Source organism: Saprolegnia diclina (genome assembly GCF_000281045.1).
Source record: "Saprolegnia diclina VS20 unplaced genomic scaffold supercont1.8, whole genome shotgun sequence".
In the NCBI taxonomy this organism is placed as follows: domain Eukaryota; phylum Oomycota; class Saprolegniomycetes; order Saprolegniales; family Saprolegniaceae; genus Saprolegnia; species Saprolegnia diclina.
The window spans coordinates 1,079,737-1,100,640 of NW_008246075.1; the positions used below are offsets into that span (position 1 = coordinate 1,079,737).

Here is a 20,904-nt window from a genome sequence, read left to right on the forward strand (position 1 = left end):
AGACGACTTGTGGTTGGGCGACTGCAACGCGCGGTAGGCTTGCATTTCGCTGATGAGGCTCGCCTTCGTGTCGCGCGAAATGGCTGTGCGCTTGATGGCGTACGTTGCTGCGTTCGAGAGGCGTACGCAGCGCAAGACGCTGCCGTCCTTGGCGCCGGCGAGCGTCGCCAGTACACTGTACATGTCCATGTTGCTCGGGTCGGGAAATCAGAAAATGAGCCGCAGTGGGACCGGCACGCGATCTTCTTTCTCCATCTTTTGCAGGTGCTATGGACGCGCTTCAACCCACCCACCCAACGGGCGGTGATCCGAAAAATTACCAGCGCTCTCGGCGAGATTGGTCCAGTCGTTCGGTCCTCGATCCAGCAGAAGAATGGCGCGCGTTTCTGTGTTGGGATTGGCCAGCTCGGGATCTTTATCCGTCGATTCCGGATACCGATGGCCATAACTTCAACAACCCAAAGTTTGAACCCGACAGGCGCATGGCGATCTTTTTCGAAAGTCTTTGGTCGACGCTAAGACACGGAAGCGAGAAGGACTGCAACCGATTCTTGATGCGCGTGGGAGCAAGTGCCGTCGTTCGAATCCTTTTCCGAAGCACCAGCATACCCGACGCCACGATCAATCTGCTTGACGCCACAAGATCCAGAAGAGCGAAGGGCATCGCCGCACCTAACACTCTCGAGTAGCAAGTAGAGTGTCGTCGGAGCAGCGCGGAAGCTAAGCAAACGCAACCACCCGTGCGCCGTGTCGCATGTGGCACATGGTTTTCCTGACGCGATGCGCACCGTCTGCGCCGAGGTCGAGGCACGCCGGTCGCCGTCACCGCACGGTGCGTGGTGAGTGTGGATCTCTCGTCCGTGCGAGAACGAACGTAGTCTTCTTCTGCCGTCGACTTTGCACTTCTGGTTTACGCTTCTCAGAAGAGTGTGGCGGATCGTACTCGCGCTATTCTAGCAGGCAGCTACTGGTACTAGTTACTTGAACAAGATGCCAGAAGCCGGGGATCCTAGGCTCAGAAATGACAGGGTCGTCGCGCATTGAACGTCCCATTTTCTCGTCAACCCGCGGCTCAGACTCGCCACCCGACCCAAAACGCTTCTATAAAGAACGCTGCTGCCTCGTAAAAGACAGCATCCAAGAATAAAAGAACATAAAAGACACTGGTTGAATATCCGGATCCGGATACGGCACCCACACCATAATGCCCCGCGAGCTCATCACGATCCAGGTCGGGCAATGCGGCAACCAGATCGGCCGCCAGTTCTGGAAGATGGCGCTGGACGAGCATGCCAAGGTACGCGGTCATGGCGCTGCGCTCATGTGCTCAGCGGATGCTAGCATGCCAAGGACGCCCGCTTTGACGACAGCATGAGCACCTTCTTCCGCAACGTCGACAGCCATGGCGGCGACCTTCCGCCCCACGAACGCATCAAGGGCCTCCGCGCCCGCGCGCTCCTTATCGACATGGAGGAAGGGCCCGTGACCGAGACGCTGCATGGCCCACTTGGCGAGCTCTTTGACTCGTCCCAGTTTCTCACCGACGTCTCGGGCTCGGGCAACAATTGGGGTCCACCACCATCCATGACGACAAGAGGAACATCATGACAATGGAATAGCGCATGGGTATGCGCTCTATGGGCCACAGTACAAGGAGCAGCTTTTCGAGAAGCTCCAGCATGCCACCGAGCTCTGCGGTACGTCGGCCGTCCAACTAACGACGATGCCGAGTTCTTATGCGTCACATAGACTCCCTCCAGTCGTTCTTCGTGCTGCATTCGATGGGCGGCGGGACGGGCTCGGGCCTCGGCACGTACATTTTGAGCTTGCTCGAAGATCACTACCCCGAAGCCTACCGCTTCACGACCGGTCGACACGGTTGTGCTGTCAACCGCCGCTGACGTCTTGTCTCGTGTAGCCATCTTTCCCTCGGAAGACGACGATGTCATTACGTCGCCATACAACAGGTAGCACACGGTTCTCATACGCTGCCGAACGCGATAGCGTCTCTGTAGCATGCTAGCGCTGCACCAGCTCACCGAGCACGCCGACTGCGTCTTGCCGATCGAGAACGAAGCACTTTTCGCAGTACTGTTGACCGACATCGCGAGCGCTTCATTCATTTCAAGCTGCTAGAAAGTCCCGGCGCAGTCAGCGTCATCGTCGTCGTCTTCGTTTGATGCGATGAACCGCATCGTGGCGCGTGTCCTCACGCACTTGACGAGCTCGATGCGCTTCGAGGGCTCGCTCAACGTCGACTTGAACGAGATCACGACCAACCTCGTGCCCTTTCCCAAGCTGCACTACTTGCTCTCGAGTCTCTCGCCGCTGCAGTCGAAATCGCCGGCCTATCAAACGCACCGGCTCCGCCACCTCTTTACCGACATTTTCCACGCCCAGAACCAACTCATCATGACCAGTCCCCGGACGCACGGCGTCATGCTGGCGTGCGGCCTCCTCTTCCGCGGCAACGTTCAAGTCTCGGACGTCCAGAGCCACTTGGAGAAACTCAAAGCCGAGATGCGACTCATCTACTGGAACAGAGACGGCTTCAAGATTGGCCTGTGCAATGTCCCAAGCCTCGAGAGCGTGAAAGGGTCCCCGTCGGTCCTTGCGCTCTCCAACCACGGCTGCATCGTGTACGCCGCTCTATGGACAGTGCGTTGGATGAATCACTGGGGTTAGGGAAACATTTGAGCGTATGCAGACGCGCTTCCTCAAGCTCTACAAGCGCAAAGCGCACATCCACCACTACCTCGAGTACATGGACCACGCCATGTTTGACGAAGCGCTCGAGTCCAACAAGTGGCTCATCGCCGAGTACACAAAGCTCAACACGGCGTCCGACATGCCCCCGATATTGCCTCGGCGCCAGCCGCTCCTCTAAGGCCTCGTCATCGATAGGTTGATATTTGGAAAGGTGTCTTTGCTGGCGTTTGCGATACTCCTCTTCCAGCGTACTGTATGCCGGCGATTACAGTCTGCTTGGCCAGGCGAACGCGAACGACGCTGCATCCATCAGCACCAGCAACGGGGAGCACCTGCACTTCTCTCGCTGTTGTCTCACATAACACCAAGATGGTGCGAAGCGAGATGCGATCAACCGACATATTTCTTCAAGAGACTCACCGGAGTTTTTGACCCGCCGCCACCAGCGTCGTAGGGCGACGACAGAAGAGCCAGACGAGCCCCCGCGCCGCCGCCTGCGCAGCCACGGACCGGTGAGCGAATGATGAAAAAGGAGATTGCTCGTCTCTAGGTTATGCAAAGATTTTGTGTAATTACAAAGATCACGCGAAACACGTTCATATATAAACACACCGGAGTAGACTACGGTTGATCGAACCATTGTCATAGATGTGGCGATGGCTGACCCAAGCAGTTGCACGGACGCAGCATGGCCGCTCCCATCTCATATCTGCACCAACCTAATATGGGCGATCGTGTCTGCTGTGGTAGACACCTTGCCGGCATGGGCCTCGGGCAGCTGTATTGGTGCATTGCCAAATGCCACCACGTACGCCTTCCAACCTCAGGAGATGACAAGGCGCGGAAGACGACGTTAAGAAATCACATGCAGCCGCGGGCAACACTGCGAGATCATGACCATGTCCGAGAGGGCTAGTTGGTATTAAGAAGGAGTGGATCTAATGGTGGTGGAACGAAGAGGGATGGCGCAAACGCATTGAGGTTTAACCCAAGAGGACGCGCTCGGCCGAAACAAACTTATACGGCGGGATCTCCATGTTGAGCGGCGCCGGGCCCTTGCGAATGCGGCCCGAGACGTCGTAGTGCGAGCCGTGGCACGGGCAGAACCAGCCGCCGTACTCGCCGGCGTTCGAGGCCGGCACGCAGCCCAAGTGGGTGCAGATACCAAGAATGACGAGCCACTTGGGGTCCTGGACACGCTCGGCGTCCGTCTCCTTGTGGCGGAGTTCGGCCATGCTCGTGTTGTTGCTTTCGTCAATCTCCGCGTCAGTGCGGTGCTTGATGAAGATGGGCTTGCCGCGCCACTTGACCGTGATCGTCGAGCCTTCCTCGATCGACGACAAGTCAAACTCGGCCGTCGAGAGCGCCAACACATCGGCCGACGCCGACATGGTGCCCACAAACTTGAGCACGGCGAGGCGCGCCGCCGTAGCGTACGCGACGCGGGCGCCACCCATCATAAAGTAGGTGAACGCACGCTTCGACGGGTCGCCGACCTGCGCCTTGACCTCGTCGTCGAAGTAGTGGTCCGGCGACGAAAAGTCTTCCTTCGACGGCGCCGCCGAGAACGAGCGGGCTACATGCGCATGAGGATCGTCGTCTACCATGCATGCGGACGCGTACCGTTGAGGGGCGCGACCAACCCGCGGGCCTTCGAGGTCAAGCGGCGAGCGAGCATGATTCTCAAGACGTCGAAAAAATCAAAAAGTGAGCCAGTGGTGGCGGAGGCAGCCTGGCAAAATGACTTGCTTTCAGTATACCGACGTCGACAGCGGATAGGGCTTCCCGCGGCAGTTGAAGGATTCCTCTCTAAATTTATACAAACTACAAGAGGAATCGACGTTTTCGTGTTTTTGTTCCAATTTTGGCGATGCAAAGCGAAGTCCATGGCGATCATTGGGGCAGCGACCAGCGGGTTGTGGGCCCCTCTGGGCCCCATGTACGGCACGGCTGCCTGCGCCGGTCTTCCGCGCACGTAACGGACCCTTTTGTTGTCAAAGCCATGCACAATTGCAGGGCGAGGGCGGCTTGGAGTAGAGTGCGTCACATGACGCGTGGCAATGCCACAGCATCGGCGTCGTGGGCCGGCGGCGCACCGCATGGCGAGCTTGGGCCGGAGGCCGCAACGTGACTGGTGATAGCTACGCCACGCGCCGAGGACCTGGTGGTGCATCACAGATCGCTGCGATGCCCCAACACGTCCAAGGCAACGCAGGGGCCCGCGACCGGCTATCCCGAGGATGTTCGCTGGCGTTCATCACGCAAACGCTTCCCTCGAACTCACGCCACAATGACGTGCAAGCACGAAGAAATATGTATGGGTCACGATGGGACGGTCCTCTGGCTAAGGTCGCTTTGTGTTGATCGAGTACGTGGCACAATACCGCCTAGGTGTGACCGCAAGGCCGCTGTGACTGGCAGCTGACCATAAACATGCTGCCGTGCTTGGAGGAGTCTTCAGGCAGCCCTCTGCGGTAGAGCGCTGCAGGGAATGCGTCGAGAGACCTAAGCTGTAGGATGTGGCGTGGTGCTGCGAGCGCGGCGTCGTCTCTTACAGCCCGTGACCGCAACGGTGTCGAGTTGCCGTTGACTGCATCCTCCTCGCCATAATCCCTCCATGATTACCCAATCGTCAGTGCGACATCTAATTGGGCGGGCCCAATAAAAACAGCGCAACGCTCTCCGATTGGTAGAATATTAGTGCCGTGGGATTGGTCAAAATGCCGTGTGCTTTTTCCAATCGACCAATGAGCGTTGCTATCTCACGCTGATTTCAATTGGTAGAAATAACCATCCTTGTGGTCATGCGATTGGATATGGTTGGAATTTACGGATTGGTTCAAATGTTGGTAGTAGAAGCAAGTCCTCAGGCATCTCATTCGACGGCCTTCCGGCCCTTCTTCCTGCACACTACATGCTATGAAATCGAGCGCACGACATCACGTCGACTGACGCACCTTCCTCTCCTGCAAGTTTGCTTGCAAGCAGTCGCCAAGATCATGACCACTTGTGATTGGCTAGAATGGATTCTTTTCATCGTCTCGGATTGGCTCAGCTATAATCCCGGTCGTTCATTGGTGCCAGCGGCCTGGACAACCACATGCCATGGGATTGGATAAAAAGATTGCCATTCGGCGATGCCATTGGCTGCAAAAGCTACCTCGATGCCATTGGTGCAAATGTTCACTGGCTGTGCCCCGGCGCCGGCCAGCATCATTGCGGGAGCCGAATTACTTTTCGTTCGTCAAACACAAGTACATCACCATGGGTCGCATGCATTCCGCCGGCAAGGGCATGAGCAAGTCCGCTCGCCCCTACAAGCGCACGCCGCCGTCGTGGCTCAAGGTCACGGCCGAGGACGTCGAGGACCACGTGTGCAAGTTCGCCAAGAAGGGTCTCTCGCCGTCGCAGATCGGCGTGATCCTCCGTGACTCGCACGGCATTGCCCAGGTCAAGTCGATCACGGGCTCGAAGGTGCTCCGCATCCTCAAGAAGAACGGTAAGCTATCGAGATGTCGCCTTGACGATGATCTGATCGGCGTCGACCCATTCTCCCTCTTGTGCCATGTCGTCCCTCTCTCCATTGTCGTCGTGCCACGGTGTTGCCTGCCACACAACATGTTGATTGTGTGAATGGAACATGCGGGGTTGGTGTCGTTTGCATTCCTTAGGTCTTGCCCCTGGCCTCCCGGAGGACTTGTACCAGCTCATCAAGAAGGCTGTCGCTGTCCGCAAGCACCTTGAGCGCAACCGCCAGGACAAGGACTCCAAGTTCCGCCTCATTTTGATCGAGTCGCGCATCCACCGCCTCGCTCGCTACTACCGCACGAACCGCAAGCTTTCGCCCAACTGGAAGTACGAATCCGCCACGGCCTCGACGCTCGTCGCCTAAGCGCTTTCGCTCTCTCTACCTCCCGGTGATATTGCGAACGAGCTAATGTCGGTCTAATACAACTGATGTTACCCCATATCTCTCGAGTTGCTTTGCAGCATGTCTACAGTCGTTGCGCATGCGCTACGTGCGGCGCGGCTGTGCCATGCATGGGACGGCATCGGCTGTGTGACATGGCAGCTTTGCAAAGTTTTCCCGACCACAGCGAGATGTCGCGGGCCTGCGCAGTTGCATGGCAGAGCCTGCTCGGAAGCATCGATCGATCGCGCTGCTCCGTGGCTGTCGCAGCGCAGGCTCGGCCAGCGGCCAGCTGCCATATACATAGCATGGACTCGGCGAGCAGCAAGGTTCAAGCTCGCAACTCCACACAATCCTATGTGGGCGGAAATATAGTCCTATTTAAATAAGTGACGATGCTGTACCTGATCATTGTATGTATAATTCAACATTGACATTAAATTGGCTGGCAGGACCAATCTTTCCGGACGAGCATGGCCAAGGCAGCGCTCCTCCGCAGCGCGCTCTGCTTGACGACGGGTGCTTTGTGAGCGCCATGCGACCTCGCGCTCATGGCGACTGCATGCGTAGCCAAGCCGCGGCCGAGCCCGACGCTCTTCATGTTCCCGGGCCTCAAGGCGCAGCCCTTCCATGAGGCCAAGGACTTTGCGTGGACGCAGTCGTTCACAGACAACCTCGACACGATCCGCGAAGAGTACGTCGCACTGCGCCATGCGCAAAAGGAGAGCGACTACGTCCTCGCAGGCCAAGAGCATGCGCTCCACCAAGGCCAGTGGGACTGGTTCAGCTACGTGACCAAGGGCAAGAAAGTCGACCTCTTTGAGCAACACTGCCCGACGACGACGCACCTGCTGAACGCCATTCCGGGCTTCATGACCGGTCTGCCGTTCGCGTACGCGTTCTTCTCGACGCTGCAGCCGCAGAGCGCGATCAAGGCGCACTCGGCGCCCTGCAACATCCGGCTTCGCTGCCACTTTCCGCTCTTCGTCCCGCCCAACTGCGGCATCCGCGTCGCGGACGAGACCAAGGAGTGGAAGGAAGGCGAGTGCATGGTCTTTGACGGTAGACATATGTGCAAGTGGACGGCGCAGCCATCTCACATTTTTTCCATTAGATGCGTACGACCACGAGGTGTGGCACGACGGCCAAAAGGGCGAGCGCGTCGTCTTGCTCTTTGACCTGTGGCACCCCGACTTGGTGCCGGGCGAGAAGGACGCACTCATCAACGTACGCTGCACCTTGCATGCCTCCTGCGACTCGACCGTCATGCTACTAGATGTTTGCCGAGGCGAGCGACAAGGGCTGGCTGACCAAGTAAGAAGCTCTGTGACGACGAAGCGCACGAGGCGTGGCATAAGATTAGCATTAAATGAGCACTAACTAACTCTGCGATTTGGACGAAAGCAACGCGAGGAGGCTTTGGCGCCCGCCCGAGCTCGTTTTCCGCCGGCGGCTGCTGAAGGACCCGCGGCCCGGCGACGTGGCATGGATCCCGACCTCGGCCAGGAACGCGTCGAGGTCGTGGTCCGCATCAAACTGGACGCGGAAGCTGCTGCTGTTCGTCATGACGTCGTCCGCCGTCTCCACGCGGAGCTTGACGAGGCGGTCGTGGGTCCATGCGGCGGCAACAATGTCGGAAAGGGCAAACGTGCGCTGGGAGTTGAGCCATGTCATCGTGCCATCGTCGACGTCGACGTCGATGGCCACATATTCGGTGCGGAGCCCGACCTTTTCGAGGAGAGACTCTTTCCGCTTGGCGTAGTGCACACCCATCTTGTGTAGTTGTGGTCGTTGGCACGCCATGCACAAGCAAGTAGCCAACCCAGGAGCTGTCTCTGCATGGCTGGTCCCAAACCGAGAAGCCGCGAAGAAGAAGAACAGGCGCGAGAAGCGACATGCACTTGCAGCATCAAGTGCTTTGCCACTTGGAGCTGCTCCTCCTCCATCAACTTGGATGATTCGCTCGAATTATTCATGTTTCTGGATTCGAGTCCCAAGAACTAGAGCTGTTTCGAGAAGTGTAGCAGTACTAGTATCATCATCCTTCCCACCACCACCACCACTAAGTTGCAGCGCAGGTCGCGCTGTACTACAAGGGCATCGCTGTTGATGGAGGCACGGTCGGTCGTCCAACGCTCGAATGGTAATCGCGGCGAGCCGGGCGCGTTGCCGACTGCGTGATGATGACTCGAACCCTTGCCCGATGATGCGGTTTCTGAGCACGCCTCGTCGCCCGTTTGCAGGCCACCGTGGGACCATCGGTGGTCGTCCTGGTAATCACGCGGCGTTGGTCGTCGGCGGCTGTTGCAGCGACCTGCTGTCAAGCGTCGTGGTCGTCGTATGCGCATTCGCATTCGCATTCGCATTGGGTGCGAGTATTTGTTAGGGTCTCGGTATACAGGGTAGAGGCTCGCTTCGCCATTGCTATGGCGCTGGTGTCGACGCAAGACGATACTGGTGATGTTGATAGAGGATTTGATATTGCACTTGTGGCATTTGCTAATAAATAATAATTCTAGAGTACAGCGGGATCGCTACCATGGCGATGAGGGCACCGATTAGATGCTGCGGCGCGACGACTTGGAGCCGGACGACGACGAGAGCGACGAGGCGCAGAACGAGCCGCGGCGGACTTCGCCGTCGTGCTTGGTGGGCTGGAAGCCGAGTTCGACAAGGAAGAAGTAGAGGTCGGCTTGGCACTCGAAGACGAGGCGCTGCTTGAGGAGCTCGCCGTCCTTCTGGATGCGCAGCTTGAGGTTCATGTTGTTGGTCCACTTGGCCTCGAGGATGTCGTCGATCGCGTACGTTGTGTTGGTGTTCATGCACGTAAACGCGCCCTTGCTCGAGTCGACGTCCATCGCGAGCGTCTTGCCGCGGAACCCGAGCTTCTCCATGACCGTATCGCACTGCTTGGCGTAGTAGACCACCATTTGGATGTTGATGGCGAGTGTGGTGGACGAGCAAAAATGCAAACTGGACCTGGACCGAATGGTGTATTTTTTAAAATTCACTGCGTGAATAAAATTCGATCGCGCCGCCTGTCTACGGAAGCAGCATACAAAAAGCAAGAGAAACGACACGCCAGCTGGTGGCTACTATGCTGAACTCGAGACGGTCGCCACACTCCCACCCTTGCGCGAGTTGGGTTGGGCGGCTGCACGGCCTCACTCGCTCGTGCTTGGGCGATAGCAGCTGATGGCATTCTTCTGAATTATATCGCTCAGCTCCACGAGGCTGTGGAATAGATTTGGCAGGAGAGTGGGCGACGTCGTCTGGTCCAAGGAAGAGACAGCGTGTTGACCCAACACGAGCATCAGAGTTGGCGTTGACATCGTCGTCGAGAACGGTGAGTAGGCGCTTGCTGTGTAATGGCGTAGTAGTCGGTACCAACCCTACATGTCCTCCGGCCTCGGTGGTCCAGCAGTGTACTGTAGCGGCTTCCCGCAGTGCAACTCCAACTACAGTGTAGTACCGGTACGAAGCTTCACGTCAACGTGACGACCAAGCACCAACGCAGCGCAGTGTCCAGCGATGCCGTCACCACGAACCGTTCTGGGCGCCTTCTTGAAGCAGTCGCCAAGTATTACACAGTACAAACCATCGCGACGTGTCTAGTTCCGGGACTTGCACGTAGCAAGTCGCGAGCCTAGCGCGTACGACGAACGAACGGGCGCGATCTTGACGGATCGCTTACTGTAAACAAAGCTGTAAACGGAAGGTCTGCCGATGAATCTCAGGCGAGGTGGTCGCACCGGACAAGTGCGACTGTGCGACGACGGCAACGCAGAAGCCACGGCAACGCTGGGCAATCCAATGTGCGTGTCTTTGACGCAGTACCTCTCATTGGGAAAGGAAGAAGTAGCCGATGATGAGATGCAGTCGGTAGAGGCCGCCAGTATTTGTCAGTGGGCCCAAAAAAGAGCGGCAGAAAGAAATGCAACGGCGTTGTTCGCGCCTGGATGGCCACCTGTGCCGCTGGGTACATACACAGTGGCTTGCCGATATTAATACAATGGAATCATACTTGTCTGGTGCGCACCCACGAGGGACCCAAGTTGAAGCACATGGAGAGAAGTTAATTTAGATGTGGGATGCGGCTTTCTACAGATGGTCCAGGACACGACTCTCGTGGCAGAGACGAAGACGGCTGCTGCTTAAATAGTTGGCGAACGAGACGGAATGCGCTTCAGCGGCGGAGGCTGCTCTTGCGCTTGGGGCTTTGGAGAATCGGGTTTGTGAACGAGCCGCGCCGCACCTTGCCGCCATTTTGAAGCGGCTCCATACCGAGCTCCATGAGAAAGTAAAACATATCGGCTTGGCAGTCAAAGAGAAGGTGCTTCTTGAGAACCGCCCCGTCGTCGTCGAGGAGCCGAAGGCGCAGGCCGCAGCGCTGGTTCCACACCGCGTCGACGATTTGGTCTGTGTTGTACTCGTCGCCCGAGTTGACCCAAATGAGCACACGCGCGTCCGAGAGGACCTCGAGCGCCACGTACACGCGCCGGAACCCGAGCTTCTCGAGCACCGTCTTGCACCGCTTGGCGTAGTAGAGTACCATGTTGCTCGCTGGCTTGTGAATGGCAAAGTGCCGCTACACGCCCATCGTGTCCTTAGAGAGACAGCGCGCTCCGAACGCGAACGCGAAAGAAGAGAAGAGCAAGCCGCGGTGCAGGCCTTTACGCTGCAGCAGGTGTCCACGTCCTCTTTGTATCCAATACAAACGCCCAGTTGTGGCTGGATTTCTAAAGCTACTCGAGAGTTGGCCTATGACTCGAACTCTGCACGCGGCGGAGGATGGAATGATGCGATGCAACACTGCGCCGATCTGCCCGCTGAGCTTGCCCGCTGCTGCGATCAAGGCGATGGCAACGTACTGCACGCTTGGCTCTTGGCTTGTCGCGCCGAGTCGCTCGCTCGTGCCGACCTCTGGCGCGATCGCTAATACTAGTGCACCAGTGTAGTCCTTTGCACCGTCCACGAACGCTTCCACACCAGTGTACGTAGTCGGCAACAACCGCGTGTTCCGCACGACATTGACGCCCCTTCCCGCTGCTGCGCTCACGATCAAAGCCGCTACGATCACGCGATTGCATATCCGGCACTTGGCTCGCCGCGCCGTGGTACCTTTGCTTGCCGAGTCGCTCCATGCCCTACGCCCCGTGGTGTGCTCGCTACCTCATTTCCCACTCAATCCCGAGCCGACCACGCGCCCTCAGCTTGACGTACCGGCCAAACCTCACGAGCGCACTAGGAAGTCCACCATCTTCACTATATAATTGCATGTTGATAACTCATTTCAACAACAGCGTAGTGTAGTCGGCAGCGGATCAAGATATAAGTTAGCATCGCTTAAAAAGCAAAGACGTGGGTCTCGGCGTGCGCGAGGTAGGTGACAATGTCGTCGGCCGACGGTCGCTGGCTCGGCTCAAACGAGAGGCAGCGCTTCGCGAGCGCCTCGATGGCCGCGGGACACGACGGGGAGAACGACGGCGTCGCGTGCTCCATCGTCACGAGCTTGAGCACCGTGGTCGGGTCGACCTTGCGCCCATTCGCAAACACCTAGACGACGTCATGAGCATATTGCTACGACTATGCCCGTAGGTACCGGGTGGTCGACAAACGGAATGTTGCCCGTGTCGAGCTCCGAGAGGACAATGCCAAACGAGTAGACGTCGGCCTTGTCGTCGTAGCGCCGGCCGAGAAACACTTCGGGGGCGGCCCAGAGCGCGGTCCCGACGCCGGCGGTCATCGTCTCCTCAAATGCACGCGTCCTGCACATCGCATGAGACTAGGTATTGAGAAATAGAATGTACAATACCGAGAGACGCCAAAGTCGGTGATCTTGGCTTGGAAGCGATCGTCGAGGAGGATGTTGCGGCTCTTGAGGTCGCGGTGGATGACCTTTGGCGTCCGCGCGTGGAGGTACACGAGCCCTCTTGCGACGCCGAGTGCGATCTGGAGGCGCTCGATGGGCCAGGACCACGCGTCGTGGAGGCGGTTGAGGCAGCTGAAGAGGTCGCCATGCTTCAAGTACTCGGTCGCAAAGCACAAATTGTACTCGGGGCTCCACGAAAACCCGACCAGCGTCAAAATATTCGGGTGCGTCAGCGGCGCCATGAGCCCAATCTCGGCGAGGAAGCACTTGATCTCGACCGGGTCGTGGCGCCGTTCGGGTAGGATTTGCTTGATCGCGACCGACGTGCCATCGAGCTGGCCGAGCCAGACCTCGCCGAACGCACCGCTCGCGAGCTTGCGCGTGTAGAGCAGCCGCTCAAACTCAATCTTGAACGGCAATATCGCCGGGTCCAGCGGCGGAAAGGCGGTCAGCGTGTTGAGCGCCGACGAGTCTTCAATCGCGTACCGATCGCCCTCGTTGAAGCTCGCGTCCGTGGTCTTGGCGCGGCGGCGGCGGCAGAGGAGGTAGCCGAGTAGGATGAGCAGGATGACGCCCGTGGCCACGAGGAGGATGATGCGCGTGCGCGCCGCGTGGTCGTCGCTGTCGGACGCGCTGCTCGATGCAAGGGCCCGCAGTGACATTGCAAGTGGTGGTGGTGGGCGCGAAGCGGATGGCGACTGCGGCGACACCGTCGCACGACGAGATGGGAAGCTGCTGTTCCGCTTGACCGAGTTGCGTCGCCGCCACTTGGCTGACCACTTGGTGCGAGTTCCCGAAAAGCAGCTGGTCGGTTCCGATTCGATTCGGTTGCCCGCAGCGATACCGGTACCGACGACGACGACAACGACGACGAGAGGATGCTGCAGACGGCGTGGACCGCGGTCGGCGTCGGCGGCGTCGCCCTCCTCCTGTACCTCTCGTTCACACCCCGCCCCGTGACGCTGCCTGTCGCAGGTGGCGACAAGGTCGGTCACGGCCTCGCGTACTGTCTCCTGACACTGTGGTGGGCGCAGTGTGTACACGGAACGGCCGTGCCAGCGCTCGTTCTATCGTTTGCGCTGCTCGGCGTCGCGATCGAGTACGTGCAAGGCGCGTCTGGCTGGCGCACCTTTGACGTCGACGACATGCTTGCCAACGGGCTCGGCGCACTGTTGGGCGGCGGCCTCGCCCTCGCCACGCCCAACGCCTTGGACGCGCTCGAGCGCATCCTACGGAAGCGAGACCGACGTCCAGAGTAGGCGTCGCTGTAATCCAGCATGCGAATGACTTAGCCTGTCGAACCGACCTTGATGCAAGAAGCATCCGCGTACCCAATGTACTCAGTACGAGTTGACAGCACGCAACGAACGCGACAGTCGGACCAGATCGCCGTGTCAACTCATACAAGTGCTTTATGGTGATGCGAAGCTTGACGCGGAGGAGGAGCGACTCTTTGGGTGGCCATTACATGAACGCGGTCACGGCGTCTTCGTGTCCGCTGATCAGCCATCCCAAGCCGCCGTTGGTAACCTGCCTACCGCAGTCGTCGTAGCATGTAACAGTCGGTGTCACGTACAGCACACTGCGATGCAACGCAGTCGTGCACGCCCAGCGCCTCAGCGCCTCAACGCCGGCGTCTGGTCCCATGGCTCCGCCACGACCTTCGACTGGATCGCGATCTTCGCGACGTCGGATGCTTGCCCGCTGCTGGCTTTTCGCCGAGTGTTATAACAATGTTAGATTGGACAGGCGCAACGTTCAATGCGACACAGAGAGGGATGAAAACACCCAACCCTACTCGCGCGTTGACGTCGACGGCAGGAGCCGGATCCGCTTGCACATGTCGTCCACCAACTCCCATGACGTCCACCATCTCTCATGACCATTGAGAGTACCGTGCTGCTGAACACAGTACCATCCTCCCATGGCCATTCGATACAATTCTGGCGCGAGCTCTGCTGGACCAGTGGCGTCAGCGCTGCCGCCAGCGTTCTTCTTTGGATTCGATAAATGGATGCGAGCCATCGAGGCTACTGCACCTGTGGGCAACGAACCCGGGCCCATGAGCTGGCGAGGACGACGCGGACCGTGAGGCCATTATTGCCCAACCCGTTCGACTGCTCGACGCCAAGGGTGCATGCTTATGGAGCTTACGGGCGCTGGTCGCCAGCACCGGTAAACACCTAATCTTGACGATGGGTCTGCTGTCTACATGCAGAGCAGTCGCCAGCACGCGCTGCCACCGCACCCAAGAAGAGAACGAATGCCAGGCGACGATCGCACGGCAAGCCTTCCTGGCGTGACCATGGCACAGCAACCTTACGACGACGACAATTCGACTGTACTACGGCGGCTGCAGGCAGCGCACCCATCGACGACGTATCCACGTGGCAGTCTGTGTCAACTGGATTGTGTTGAGGCGAGTGTTTTTAGCCCACTTCAGTAACCGGATGCCATTGTATCCGGATCCCCCCGTTTGAGGTGACGGCTGGGATACAATTCGATTTCTTTTTCTCGGCGAGCATGTTTGGCGGCGGCTTCGAGAGCTTCTTTGGCGGCGGCGGCGGCTTCGAGGGCGGCCATGGCCATGGCATGCCCCGCGGCAACGTCGACAACTCCAAGTACTACGAGACGCTCGGCGTGGCCAAGGACGCGACCGCGGCCGAGATCAAGAAGGCCTTCCGCAAGCTCGCGCTCAAGAACCACCCGGACAAGGGCGGCGACCCGGAGCTCTTCAAGGACATCACGGTGGCGTACGAGACGCTCTCGGACCCAGAGAAGCGCGAGGTCTACGACAAGTTTGGCGAAGAAGGCCTCCAGCAGGGCGGTGGCGGCGGCGGCGGCGCCGACATTTTCAGCCAGATGTTTGGCGGTGGTGGCATGCGCCAGCCGCGTGGCCCGCCGCGCGGCGAGGACCTCACGCACCCGCTCAAGGTGTCGCTCGAGGACTTGTACAACGGCAAGACGGTCAAGCTCGCCGTGAACCGCGACGTTGTCTGTGCTGGCTGCAGCGGCAAGGGCGGGCCAGACGGCGCGGAAAAGATGTGCAGCACGTGCAACGGCCGTGGCATGCGCATCCAGCACCGCCAGATCGCGCCCGGCATGGTCCAGCAGGTCCAGTCAGTGTGCCCCGACTGCCGCGGCCAGGGCAAGACGATCCGCGAGACGGACCGTTGCAAGGCGTGCAAGGGCAACAAGGTCTCGAAGGAGCGCAAGGTCCTTGAGGTCCACATCGAGAAGGGCATGCGTAACGGCCAGCGCATCACGTTCAAGGGCGAAGCCGACCAGGCGCCTGGCACGATCGCTGGCGATATCGTCTTTGTCGTCCAGGAGAAGGAGCACGCGACCTTCCAGCGCAAGGGCGCCAACCTTATCATGGAGAAGAAGATCACGCTTGTCGAGGCGCTCTGTGGTTTCGAGACGATCGTCGAGCACCTCGATGGCCGCCATTTGCACGTCAAGACCAAGCCTGGCGAGGTGATCAAGCCGAACCAGTTCAAGGCAGTGCAGGGCGAGGGCATGCCGCAGCACGGCAACCCGTTCGTGAAGGGCCAGCTTGTGATTCTCTTCAAGATCGAGTTCCCAACGTCGGTGTCGGCGGACCAAGTGCGCGCGCTCCAGAGCGTCTTCCCGTCGGCGTCGCCCGTTCAGCGCTTCAGCGATGCGGAGGAGGCCTTCTTGAACGAATTTGACGCCGAGGCCGCGCAGCAGGACGCGCAGCGCGAAGCGTACGACTCGGACGACGAGCGGGGGCAGCCCCGTGGCGTCCAGTGCCAGCAGCAATAAGAATGCTAGTTCTTAGAGACGTAGTAGATAATGAATGGGGTATGATGATGCATGACGACACTGCATGCACATGTCAAAAATGACGTGGCAGCTTCAGGAGACAGAAGCGCCTCCGTAAAATTGATTTGGCTCGTACGTGCTGGCGCTGGAGGTCTGTCACGAGGCCTCGCCTTGCGCATACCACCAAGCTCCTGCGCATGGGCGACCACTTTGAGAGGAAGAGCAAGTTCGAGGCCGAAGAGAAGGGAGGAGATGGCAGAGGTAGAGCCATCCATCTGCAGCAGGAATGGCAACCGAGCGACCGCTTTCGCAGCGTGTTGTACAAAGGTGGAAGTCGTGTTTGTAAATAAGAAAACGAGTCGTCTATAGCTCATCGGGTCGTTATTGCTGCTGGCACTGGACGCCACGGGGCTGGCCACGCTCGTCGTCCGAGTCGTACGCTTCGCGCTGGGCCTCTTGCTTGGCGGCCTCGGCGTCAAAGTCCCCGAGGAAGCACTCTTCCGCTTCCGAGAGGGGGCGCGGCGCGGACGCCGGCGGAAAGACCGACATGATGCGGCGCTGCTGATCGCGGGTCATTTGCGCCGGGAACTCGACCTTGAAGAGAATCACAAGCTGGCCCTTCACGAACGGGTTGCCGTGCTGCGGCATGCCCTCGCCCTGCACCGCCTTGAACTGGTTGGGCTTGATGACCTCGCCAGGCTTGGTCTTGATATGCAAGTGGCGGCCATCGAGGTGCTCAATGTAGCACTCGAAGCCACAGAGCGCCTCGACAAGAGAAATCTTCTTCTCCATGATGAGGTTGGCGCCCTTGCGCTGAAAGGTCGCGTGCTCCTTCTCCTGGACGACAAAGACGATATCGCCGGCGATCGCACCCGGCGCCTGGTCGGCTTCGCCCTTGAACGTGATGCGTTGGCCGTTGCGCATGCCGGGTTCAATGTGCACTTCGAGGACCTTGCGCTCCTTTGTGACCTTGTTGCCCTTGCACGCCTTGCAGCGGTCGGCGTCGTTGATCGTCTTGCCCTGGCCGCGGCAGTCGGGGCACACCGACTGGACCTGCTGGACCATGCCGGGCGCGATCTGGCGGTGCTGGATGCGCATGCCACGGCCGTTGCATGTGCCACAGCTCTTCTCGGCACCGGCCTTGCCACCACGGCCTTCGCACGCGCCGCAAAGCACATCGCGGTTCACAGCGAGCTTGACCATCTTGCCATTGTACAAGTCCTCGAGCGACACCTTGAGCGGGTGCGTGAGGTCCTCGCCGCGCGGCGGGCCACGCGGCTGGCGCATGCCACCGCCAAACATCTGGCTGAAAATGTCGGCGCCGCCGCCGCCGCTACCGCCGCCCTGCTGGAGGCCTTCTTCGCCAAACTTGTCGTAGACCTCGCGCTTCTCCGGGTCCGAGAGCACCTCGTACGCGACCGTGATCTCCTTAAAGAGGTCGGGATCGCCGCCCTTGTCCGGGTGGTTCTTGAGCGCGAGCTTGCGAAAGGCCTTCTTGATGTCGACCTCCGACGCCGTCTTGGGCACGCCGAGCGTCTCGTAGTACTTGGAGTTGTCGACGTTGCCGCGCGGTGCGCCATGGCCATGGCCATCGCCGCCAAAGAAGCTCTCAAAGCCGCCGCCCCACATGCAGACCGAGTATCAACTCTGTGTCGAGTGCGAAAATGGCCCACCGAGTGCAGTTGCAGCGGATCTGGCGCCCGCCCAATGGCCTTGCAGCACGCGCGCTCTCTTGCGATTTGTATGCGTCCTGTCTTCGAGAAGCTGCGCGTGGAAATTTCGAGAAGACGGCCGGTGGCACCGGATTGGTCGCGGATTCGGGCAGCGCGCGTTTGGATTGGCCAGGAAACACGGTCTCGCGCGATGATTGGTGCACAGCAGAATACCGGCGTTTGATTGGTGCGCCCCCGATCTTGGTACGTTTTTGGCGCGGCCCAAAGATGCCACGCGAGCGGGCGCTACTGCCACTGCAACGAGATCCGTAACTTCACGATACACAAAGAGCAGGTCGATGCTGCTCTACCTATTCATTCGACATTTGCAAGACCAGTTTTCCCTTATTCCTTTGATTCGAAAAATATTGGGACTATCGGTAGTTGTTGGTATGAGGAAAGGCCGATGGTTGATGCTGCTAGGATGCATCGCGCGTGGTCGCTGACTCGAGATGTGTGGCATAAGGATGGCGCAGCAGCCATATTTTTGCCAGACGTCGCGCCTCGCGCCGTGCTGAGATGGACGCTCGCTCCTCGTCAAAGCAGGTTCTCGTTGGCATACGCAGTGGTGGGAAGATGTAGTGTATCTTGCAACCTGTTTGGGTCGACCGATGCTTCAACGCATAGCTATCCAGCCAACATGCTGCTACGCTAAACAACTTGCGCTAGAAGGTGCACGACCGCACAGATTTCGCCACCGCCACGTCGAGGAGAGAAGAAACTGCGTTCGTCAACGGGTCGGTTCTCCTTCAATGAACGCACTTGACCAGCCATTTGCGTATGGACCAGCCGGATAGAGTGCACATCGCTGGACAATAAGACGACCTTATTGTGGGGTCATCATCCTAGTCCAAGGCCCATGTCGTTTGGTCCAACGCCGCCTCGCGACACGACGACAATAGCTTCCAGAAGGAGCGAGGGACCGCCTAGCGCCTTTGCGGCTAGTAGCTGCGATGTCTCGCTGTGCGGGAAACCAAGGACGGGACGATCAAGGCCAGCGGCGATATAGCGAGCGTTCGACTCCATCGTGCTACCATGTCCATATCATCATTGTCAAGCGACCCTTGTGGCAAGGAGAAGGTCGCCTGTGGCCGGTTGCTGCTCGAACTTCGGTGATCGGACGAGGCCAAACCTTGAAACTACCCGTCCACCTCATCACTGCCGCCACTGGGTTTGCGAGAACGACGCTGCTGTTGGAAAAGGACGTGTCGTCGTCGGTGGTAGCTCATTGCTAGCTCTGTGTAGCTCTGTTCTAGCTCGGTACAAGTAGCAGTGTACGAGCACACGAAGTGGCAGGTGATTGATTGTGGTCGCCGCGTTGCTCGCTGCGTTCGTCAAGCTATCATCGAACCGACCTTTCCGGCAACCGCCCGTGGTGTTGTCCGCGCTTCGATCCTCGCTCCGGACGCAAATATACTAGAGTTCGATGTGCGGCGTTGACGCGGAATTTTGCAAACCATCGACGCGCAGCGCACGTTGCACGTGACCCAGTGCGCATCATGCTGTGCGTCGGCGGCGACAGGCGCCCAAGGTGCCTCCGCGTTCGCACGACCGACCGACGCCAACCATCGTACCATGAGCCTTGCTCGTCGCTGGCCGTGGTTTGGAATAGCTTGGTTGTGATAACGTAGGTCACAAATAGTATATATTTGCTAGACAACCTACCCCTATGCTCGTCCTGGGCTCCGAGCATCATGTACCATCTGTCATATTCGAAGCATGCAGCCGTCCCGAGAAATGCACAGACGCGGCTGTCATATCGCAGGCCTGGTCACCTTGGGTTTTGTATGGTGAAGCTGTGCGCACGGCTAAAGTGCGCTCCGGCTCTGCGGCGTACATACAAATAGCAAGTGCGATAACCGCACTTGCGCGGACATCAAGTCAGTTGGGTCGCAACTCTGCCAAATCTCTTGCGGTTTGTATGTCCAGAACCCAACTTGCGCCATGTCCAGTCTCCGGCGCCTCGACGGCAGCGCTGCCTCTGGCGGCGGCAGCTCCGCGCTCAACATCGCGCTGGGCACGGTCACTGGTGTCATCGTGCTCGTGATCCTGATCCTGTACTGCCACCAGCAGCGCAAGTCGCGCCAGCGGCGAGAGGCGCGGCGCATCCGCCGGCAACAGCAGAGCCAAGCCAAGACGGGCGACGGGTACATGGATGCGGACAACAACCGCACGATCAACTTCAATATGATGGGCCAGCAGCCCAAGGCGGAAGGCGACGACATTTACATCATGCAGGGCGGCGACGACGGCCATAACGGCGACGACTATGACGGGTACCGTAACAACAAGCCCAAGGCCAAGAAGCCGGCGCCGAAGCAAGCGCCGTTCAAGATGGACCAGGACCTTCTCGACGCCAAGGTCGACTACAGCATGATCCAGTACACGCGCAAGCTCAGCAAGGGCGCGTTCGGCGAGGTCTGGCTCGGCCAGTACCAAGGCCGGTACGTCGCGATCAAGCAGATTCTCGAGGAGCGCAAGACGGACGCCAAGGAGATCGAGTGCTTCGTGGCCGAGATCAAGCTCATGGCCAACTTCAAGCACCCAAACATTGTCGACTTTCTCGGGTTCTCGTGGAACCCAAAGGACGCCAACTTGTGCGCTTTGACCGAGTACATGAAGAACGGCGACCTCTTTGTCTACCTCCAGAAGCGCAAGGCGACATTGACATGGAAGAAGGACAAGCTCGCGATCGCGCTCGACATTGCGCAGGCGCTCGTGTACCTGCACGCGCTCACGCCCAAGGTCATCCACCGCGATCTCAAGTCGAAGAACGTGCTCCTCGATGAGAACTGCACGGCCAAGCTCAGCGACTTTGGCATCTCGCGGCTGCGTCAACTTGAAGAGACGATGACCGCCGGCGTCGGCACGGCGCTCTGGGCGGCCCCCGAAGTCTTCTTGGCCAAAAAGTACAA

At 58.9% G+C, this 20,904-nt stretch overlaps 12 protein-coding genes across 12 annotated transcripts; 6 read left to right on the top strand and 6 right to left on the bottom strand.

Annotated features, from left to right (window-relative positions):
- Positions 1 to 1,204: 1,204 nt before the first annotated feature.
- SDRG_03648 (hypothetical protein) lies at positions 1,205 to 3,083 on the top strand (the record flags this gene model as incomplete). The annotated part of the gene is made up of 8 exons (XM_008609285.1): positions 1,205 to 1,297; positions 1,342 to 1,570; positions 1,620 to 1,697; positions 1,750 to 1,869; positions 1,919 to 1,967; positions 2,016 to 2,088; positions 2,137 to 2,639; positions 2,686 to 3,083. The coding sequence occupies 8 exons, from the start codon at positions 1,205 to 1,207 to the stop codon at positions 2,885 to 2,887; spliced, it is 1,347 nt and encodes a 448-aa protein (XP_008607507.1). The 3' UTR covers positions 2,888 to 3,083.
- A 182-nt stretch (positions 3,084 to 3,265) lies between these two features.
- Positions 3,266 to 4,499, bottom strand: SDRG_03649 (ubiquinol-cytochrome c reductase iron-sulfur subunit). Its single transcript, XM_008609286.1, has 2 exons — positions 4,333 to 4,499; positions 3,266 to 4,285 (listed from the first exon to the last, which is right to left on the bottom strand). Exons 1-2 carry the CDS (start codon positions 4,385 to 4,387, stop codon positions 3,693 to 3,695), a joined length of 648 nt encoding a protein of 215 aa, XP_008607508.1. The 5' UTR covers positions 4,388 to 4,499; the 3' UTR covers positions 3,266 to 3,692.
- Positions 4,500 to 5,899: 1,400 nt separating this feature from the next.
- SDRG_03650 (40S ribosomal protein S13) lies at positions 5,900 to 6,679 on the top strand. The gene is made up of 2 exons (XM_008609287.1): positions 5,900 to 6,208; positions 6,381 to 6,679. Exons 1-2 carry the CDS (start codon positions 5,974 to 5,976, stop codon positions 6,599 to 6,601), a joined length of 456 nt encoding a protein of 151 aa, XP_008607509.1. The 5' UTR covers positions 5,900 to 5,973; the 3' UTR covers positions 6,602 to 6,679.
- Positions 6,680 to 6,920: 241 nt separating this feature from the next.
- SDRG_03651 (hypothetical protein) lies at positions 6,921 to 8,065 on the top strand. The gene is made up of 4 exons (XM_008609288.1): positions 6,921 to 7,138; positions 7,190 to 7,681; positions 7,734 to 7,846; positions 7,896 to 8,065. Exons 1-4 carry the CDS (start codon positions 7,093 to 7,095, stop codon positions 7,935 to 7,937), a joined length of 693 nt encoding a protein of 230 aa, XP_008607510.1. The 5' UTR covers positions 6,921 to 7,092; the 3' UTR covers positions 7,938 to 8,065.
- Positions 8,000 to 8,422, bottom strand: SDRG_03652 (hypothetical protein; the record flags this gene model as incomplete). Its single annotated transcript, XM_008609289.1, has 1 exon — positions 8,000 to 8,422. One exon carries the CDS (start codon positions 8,420 to 8,422, stop codon positions 8,000 to 8,002), a length of 423 nt encoding a protein of 140 aa, XP_008607511.1.
- Positions 8,423 to 9,077: 655 nt separating this feature from the next.
- Positions 9,078 to 9,609, bottom strand: SDRG_03653 (hypothetical protein). The gene has a single exon (XM_008609290.1). It carries the CDS (start codon positions 9,547 to 9,549, stop codon positions 9,178 to 9,180), a length of 372 nt encoding a protein of 123 aa, XP_008607512.1. The 5' UTR covers positions 9,550 to 9,609; the 3' UTR covers positions 9,078 to 9,177.
- A 1,001-nt stretch (positions 9,610 to 10,610) lies between these two features.
- On the bottom strand, positions 10,611 to 11,410 carry SDRG_03654 (hypothetical protein). Its single transcript, XM_008609291.1, has one exon. The coding sequence runs from the start codon at positions 11,172 to 11,174 to the stop codon at positions 10,806 to 10,808; it is 369 nt and encodes a 122-aa protein (XP_008607513.1). The 5' UTR covers positions 11,175 to 11,410; the 3' UTR covers positions 10,611 to 10,805.
- Positions 11,411 to 11,861: 451 nt separating this feature from the next.
- SDRG_03655 (TKL protein kinase) lies at positions 11,862 to 13,292 on the bottom strand. The gene is made up of 3 exons (XM_008609292.1): positions 12,435 to 13,292; positions 12,222 to 12,387; positions 11,862 to 12,175 (listed from the first exon to the last, which is right to left on the bottom strand). Exons 1-3 carry the CDS (start codon positions 13,151 to 13,153, stop codon positions 11,966 to 11,968), a joined length of 1,095 nt encoding a protein of 364 aa, XP_008607514.1. The 5' UTR covers positions 13,154 to 13,292; the 3' UTR covers positions 11,862 to 11,965.
- On the top strand, positions 13,254 to 13,907 carry SDRG_03656 (hypothetical protein). The gene has a single exon (XM_008609293.1). The coding sequence runs from the start codon at positions 13,370 to 13,372 to the stop codon at positions 13,748 to 13,750; it is 381 nt and encodes a 126-aa protein (XP_008607515.1). The 5' UTR covers positions 13,254 to 13,369; the 3' UTR covers positions 13,751 to 13,907.
- Positions 13,908 to 14,952: 1,045 nt separating this feature from the next.
- On the top strand, positions 14,953 to 16,357 carry SDRG_03657 (hypothetical protein). Its single transcript, XM_008609294.1, has one exon. It carries the CDS (start codon positions 15,015 to 15,017, stop codon positions 16,275 to 16,277), a length of 1,263 nt encoding a protein of 420 aa, XP_008607516.1. The 5' UTR covers positions 14,953 to 15,014; the 3' UTR covers positions 16,278 to 16,357.
- A 235-nt stretch (positions 16,358 to 16,592) lies between these two features.
- On the bottom strand, positions 16,593 to 18,004 carry SDRG_03658 (hypothetical protein). Its single transcript, XM_008609295.1, has one exon. The coding sequence runs from the start codon at positions 17,904 to 17,906 to the stop codon at positions 16,659 to 16,661; it is 1,248 nt and encodes a 415-aa protein (XP_008607517.1). The 5' UTR covers positions 17,907 to 18,004; the 3' UTR covers positions 16,593 to 16,658.
- A 1,929-nt stretch (positions 18,005 to 19,933) lies between these two features.
- SDRG_03659 (serine/threonine protein kinase) lies at positions 19,934 to 20,832 on the top strand (the record flags this gene model as incomplete). The annotated part of the gene is made up of 2 exons (XM_008609296.1): positions 19,934 to 20,764; positions 20,800 to 20,832. The coding sequence occupies 2 exons, from the start codon at positions 19,934 to 19,936 to the stop codon at positions 20,830 to 20,832; spliced, it is 864 nt and encodes a 287-aa protein (XP_008607518.1).
- Positions 20,833 to 20,904: the final 72 nt, after the last annotated feature.